Source organism: Caretta caretta, chromosome 5, assembly GCF_965140235.1.
Source record: "Caretta caretta isolate rCarCar2 chromosome 5, rCarCar1.hap1, whole genome shotgun sequence".
NCBI lineage: Eukaryota > Metazoa > Chordata > Testudines > Cheloniidae > Caretta > Caretta caretta.
Window position 1 is genome coordinate 17,251,413 of NC_134210.1, and position 6,342 is coordinate 17,257,754.

General features: G+C 37.1%; 1 protein-coding gene across 3 annotated transcripts in view; it reads left to right on the forward strand.

Moving 5' to 3' along the window:
• The window catches only part of SMAD4 (SMAD family member 4), a 31,977-nt gene extending 27,159 nt beyond the window's left edge, over nt 1-4,818 (forward strand). For all 3 annotated transcript variants that reach the window (XM_048850391.2, XM_048850393.2, XM_048850392.2), the window contains exons 10-12: nt 232-400; nt 1,670-1,808; nt 3,452-4,818. In XM_048850391.2, the coding sequence (XP_048706348.1) occupies nt 232-400; nt 1,670-1,808; nt 3,452-3,663 (520 nt within the window). In that variant the 3' untranslated portion in view covers nt 3,664-4,818. The remainder of the gene's footprint in view (nt 1-231; nt 401-1,669; nt 1,809-3,451) is intronic.
• The last annotated feature ends 1,524 nt before the right edge of the window (nt 4,819-6,342 follow it).

The window sequence follows — 6,342 nt, forward strand, 5'->3', positions numbered from 1 at the left end:
TTGTTGCATAGCTTGCAGTGGACTGCTGCTGCTGCTAAGACTTCAGCAATCCCAATTCTTTGAAAAATAGTTAATTATTCACCTTCTAGGTAAATTATTTTACAGCCTAAAATTTAGATTATGGTGTAGTGGACTGCTGAGAACTCTTAGGATTTGTGTATGGCTCATTTAAGGAGGTTCTAGTGTGTAGTTTGTGAACATAAGTACATTGGACCTTTTTCCCTTTTTAAGGTTGCACATAGGTAAAGGGGTGCAGTTGGAATGTAAAGGTGAAGGTGACGTGTGGGTTAGGTGCCTCAGTGACCACGCAGTCTTCGTTCAGAGTTACTACTTGGATAGAGAAGCAGGGCGTGCACCAGGAGATGCAGTTCACAAGATTTACCCAAGTGCATACATAAAGGTTGGTTTGAATATCCTGGATGACAGTTGTAGGAAATAACAAATGAATTTGTTCTTTGTAGGTGGCAAAGAAATTGTTTTATGAAGTGTTGAAAGAAATGTAAACCAAATAACCTAAAATATTTTTTCCCACTTAAAAAAAAAAACTGTTTTAGTCTCTAACTAGTGCCCAATGAAGTTTTGTTCGTTTTATTGTTGATGACTGGCTTTTTAAATTGGCAGTGTTTATTTAGATGTTATGGAAGCAATCAGCCATTTCATAATTCTGTCACAAGCAATCTTAGCAGTGATATTGCATTTTAGCAGTTTTTGTTCAAATGAGTTAATTCAAAAAGTTGGTAACTTAAGCTTATAATATGGTCCAATTATTTTTCTCATTCTGGAAAAAAAGATATTTTGAAATGTAATATTAAAATCTTGAAAAAATAGCTAATTTTTTTTAAAAGCATGGACATGGAAATATTGAACCAATGAATCCACCAAAAGTCAAACTTTATACAAAATCGTATATTTTTCTGCAAGATTTCAAATGTAACCTACATTAAAATGAACATTCGCTTTACGTACATCTCAGGGTAAAACGAGGTTTAAAACCAAACTACTTTGCTGGGCAACATACCCAGAGCTCTGGATTTCTTTCATTCACTGCAGAAACCCTCAGTCTCTGAGAGCAGAATTCTTGTGTATTTCAATAACCTGTCTGATCATAAAAAAGCAGTGTGCCCACAAACTGAAACCTAGCTGTTCTAATTTGAGGCCTACCATGTGTCCGTATTCTGTGTAAGTAAATTTCCATATTTCAACAAGGCTGTGACAAAAGCAGATGGGGACTCTCAAAGTTTAGGAGGACACATTTCTAATTTTTCATTTATATGCCTTGCTTTTTTAAATTAAGTATTAAGCTATGACCTTCTCCTGGATTTTGTCGGTTTGTGACAATCTTAGGCCCTGATCCTGCAATTTGATCTACACAAGTAGCCTCTTTAGCCCACTCAGATTCAGTCAGGGCCTCAATGTGTTGGGCTTTTTTTAAAGCTACTAGTGCTCAAATCTTGGAAGAGTCTGTAAAAACAATGAATAGATTTTTTTTTGACCCCTATATGTTCTAGAAATAAAAATTCAGTCGGTAAAAGCTTGCCCGTAACTCTGTGGTGTTATGATTTTTAATTTATCTCATACATAACAGCAATGATAGCACTGGCTCTTATGAACTCTTTCCCTCAGTGGTTAAGATAAATCGATGTAATGCAGGACTTATATTTTTTTAAAGGTGTTTGATTTACGCCAGTGTCATCGTCAGATGCAGCAGCAGGCTGCTACTGCCCAAGCTGCAGCTGCTGCCCAGGCTGCAGCAGTAGCTGGAAACATCCCTGGACCAGGATCAGTAGGTGGAATAGCCCCAGCTATCAGTAAGTACATTAAGTAATTTCTTTGCTCTTTTTAAGGAAAAACACCCTACAGAGAATGGGGACCATATTATATCTCTGCTTATTCACACTTCAGACTTACTCTTATTTTTATCAAGTAAATAAAGCACCCATTTCTGTAGCTTCTCTGCACATGAAGCTCCCATTGTGAAGTCTGTGGAAATTCCGGGTGTGAACGGGGCTGCAGAATTTGTATAAAAGCAGTGTGACAAAGTACGCTGCTTCCGAGGCACAAAGGTCAAACAGTATAACTCTTTTCCTCTAAATGAAGTTGTATCTCCCCCTCCTAAAACAGAGTGTGAAAAATTTCCCAGAGAGAACTAAATGTACTAGTCAGCCGCCAAAGAAATGTGGGGGGAGAGACTGGGGCCCATCACTGAGGTCTAGGGGAAACAGCCATGTAAGAAGCCTGTTCTGGAGGAAGGTGCTGGGATCTGTCACTGAGCTTGCCCTGAATTTTGCTAAGAGGAAAGTTTGTTTTTTTAAATTGGTGCCTAAGTTTAGGCTCCTAAGTCCATATTTAGGCACCTAAATAAGTAGCCAGACTTTTGAAAATGCTGGACACTTAAGCAAATCAATCTTCTCTAGCTTCCGTATTGCTGTTGGCAAGTAGATATTTCAAGCCATTTCAGAGAACATTGAAAATTATTTTGGCCACAACATTTAACTTGTTTTATTAACAGAAAGCACCAGTCCTATTTAATGATCACTTGCCATATTCATCTTTTCTTTTGTTTCATTAAACATGAACAAAACAATATAAAAAAGAAACAGAATAATTTGGGTAAGGTTTTTTTATTTAAATATGGAGTACATTTTTGTCTGCTTTTAAACATTAAACATTTTAAACAGAAAAAATCTTCCTTGAGAAGGCAGTCTGTTGTCTGTACCAACCTTACACTGTTGGGAAATGTTTATTGCGAAGCTAAATTCACTGAAATAGAGGTTTAAAATGGAAATACAAACAGTTCTCATTAATAGCACATTTGAAATGACAATTATGGCTTTAGACCCCGCTCTACAAATATTTTAAAGAAATCACGTTAGCAGCAAATAAACTGCAGTAGATGCTGGAGCTTTCCCAACACCATTTGTACAGTCCTGTTAGGTTATCATGTTGAAGTGAAAAAACTGAGATTGGCTCCATACATGTGCTTGTACATAGAAGGTGCATCTGGATAAATTACATACACAAATTTGGAAGTCCTTTTTTGCTTGCTTTTGTTTAATTTGGATTTGTGTCTTTTGTGAATCAAGATGGCATAGCTATATATTGAATTGTCAATACTTTCTCATAAGGCTGACAGTGTACTGTTAATTTAATTCCAGACATAAGTATCTTTAGTGTACTTAACTTTCTAAAATGGGCTTTTAAGACTGGCTTGCATCACAACTGTTTTCAGGCTAATTGGTTGTATCTGGTAGCTTACACAGGCTACAGGTACATGTATCTGTAGCACAAATCTAGAAATGTTGATTGGTATGGTTTGTGGAGAGGGAGAACTGTACATGAAGGAACAGCTGAGCAAACAGGTTACTATGTAGAATTGGCTAGGTGTTGCGTAAAACAGCATGTCTGAGGCAACTAAATGCACATGAACACTTACTCAAAACCTCTTATTTAGGTTTGTCGGCTGCTGCTGGAATCGGCGTAGATGATCTTCGCCGCTTATGCATACTCAGGATGAGTTTTGTGAAAGGTTGGGGACCTGATTACCCAAGACAGAGCATCAAAGAAACACCCTGTTGGATTGAAATTCATTTACACCGGGCCCTCCAGCTTCTAGATGAAGTACTTCATACCATGCCTATTGCAGACCCTCAACCTCTGGACTGAGATCCCTCTGCGCACTGCTGTGGGCCGTTATATTGTCAGGATGGTGGATTGTAAAATACAATTCTGTTTATAACCTGAAGATATATTTTACTTTTGTTCTGCTTAATCTTTTAAAACCAGGTTTTAAAAATGTGTTTGCCTTCTTGCTCTTTTCAGAAAGAAACCGAACATGCAGAAATTGGATTTCAAGTTACATTTTCAGAACTTTACTGTCACAACAGGTGGCTCAGGGCTTAAAGTAAAGCCTATATGGATATTTTCAAAGGGATTGAACACAGCACTGGTAACTTTGATCTGCTCTATTATGGCAACTTGCTGACGAGCCCCATGAGACCCTTTTGTATGCAGAATATATATATATATTTATATCTGAAAATTCTTTCTAATCACCATAAACATTTACCTTAAAAGAACTTTAAAGTTACTGAAATCTTGCATTTAATTCTTTTAGGGAACAAATCACTAGCAACAGAGATTTCTTTATCTTGATGAGGATCTTGCTGTGGTTTTCCAGATTGAAGGGTACAAACTGCCAAAAATTAGGAGTATGTTGTTGGTAATAATTAAAAGTAGCCTGGAAAAAGAAATGTTTCTTTTCCTTTACTGTATTTTAAAAAGATGTCTTAGATTTTTATTTATATAGGCACACAATTTTTAAAACACTAACAGGAGTGGATACTTTCAGTGCTGGCACTCAGTTTAAATAGAACATGAAATATCCGACCTGTAAAATTGCCAATTAAATGACATAATGAATATCTAATGGTAGGAACATATTTTCATAACTACTGCTGACTTCTGTGACCTAAATACAAAGGAAAAAAAGTCAGACTAAAATGGGTAGTTTGATTGTTTATACTTAATTTGAAAAGTGATAACTTGCATATACCATTAAATCATGTATATTATGACATCAGTATTTAGGATCCAGTTTTTGTATCTGTTCACCATTTCCACTCGGGGCAAGATGACAAACTTGTTTTTATACCTCTTGGTTATTTTAAGCCCGATGCCATCAATGACCTCATCAATTGGCAATGACTTTGTATAGAGAATTTAAAGTAGAAAAACTTGCAAATGTATTGACTGTATGACAGCTACAATATGTATGCTTTCTCTCTAGTTAATAGTATAAATAAAATTCTGAAAACCCCAGTTTATACAATTATATTTTGTTTGCTTAGATTAAATATTTTCTTCTACACTTCGAGTCCACTAATCTAGAGTGGTTGGTCACTTTCCCTTGAAAGATCATCATCAGCCAATAGCATTAAGATTTATGTAACTTCCAACCTAAATTTTGATTTTTCATCAGGGCTATTCTAGCTTTTCTTTCTTTTGCTTCATCTCAACAAGTACAGAAGAGTTGTTGTTTCTTCGCAACTGGGTGTGGCTATGGGGTTTTCTAACAGCATTTGTGTGGGGAATTGGAACTTGAAGAAATGGTCCAGAACTACTGAGTGCAAATCCAGTGTTGCATTCAAACACTGTTAATTCAATCTGCCTGCATTGTTGTGTGGAGCCAATCTAATAGAACAGTTTCAGCAGGTAACACAATAAGAAACAGTCTTGAAACAGATTATTCAAGACTTTTTTTGTTTGTTTTTTGCCATGTTCCTTGCATCAAATCAAGAATCTGCAGAGGACAATGATAGCATTTAGATAGAGCCCTTTTCATCCATAGATCTCAAAGTGCTTTACAAAAGTGGTCAGCAGTTGTCATTCCCATTTTACAGATGAGTACACAGAAGTCAAATGACTTGCCCAAATTAGTGACAGCTGGGGTGCTTTTCTTAGGTGGTAGGATGCTTCTAACCATTTGGTCAAAGATCCTGACTCATCCGAAAAACAAACTAAAAAAGGTCTCTGGGAGAAGGCTTTTTTTCTGTTGGTGGAACTAGTGAAGCCTGACTCTGCTCTTACCCATCTGGCTGCTCTTAATCCTGGATTCTTGGTTCCTAACCACTTGGAAAATGTACAAACTTTTGACAAGTTAATTGTCGTGGGGCAGTTTGCATGAACTGGATTCCATGTCACTTCCCTATGAAGAATTATGCATCTCCTAAAGGCACTCATCATTTCAGTTTATAATTGTTGATCTTTGCACAGCTACATGGAAGAAATCCTCCAGAACTTTGCATATACCTGAGTCCCCAAACTTTCTGCCAGCTTGATAGTGTAATGCAAGATTCCCGCTACCTGATTTAAAATAAACCAAATCAAATACTTCATTGTGGCCTGAAAGGAATCAACAGATTAGGCTGTATATACAGAGGGATCACAAACAGGAGCAATGATCTCTCCCTTCATTTCTTGTAAATAGCATCTGGAATACTGTGCTCAGATTAGGCAAACGAGAGTATTCAGATTAGAGCAATACATTCAGATGACTAAAGGATTAACCAAAAATACAAATTCCAGGTTTATAATCAGGAAAACTTTCCTGCCAGGTCTGTGAGATGGTGAAACTGTGTGTGGATGCCTCCTCCTGGAGACACTTAAAACAAATAAGAACAATCTTGAGCCTGCAGGGGGATGGACGAGAGCAGCAGTTCCCAAACTCTTTTGGCTGCAATTCCCTTTCAGAGATTCATGTCCCATGTGTACTCTTTCTTTCTAAGAAACGGTATTTCCGTTGATACCTGGAGTCTGGAAGCCCATTCCAGCTAGGGCACCCTG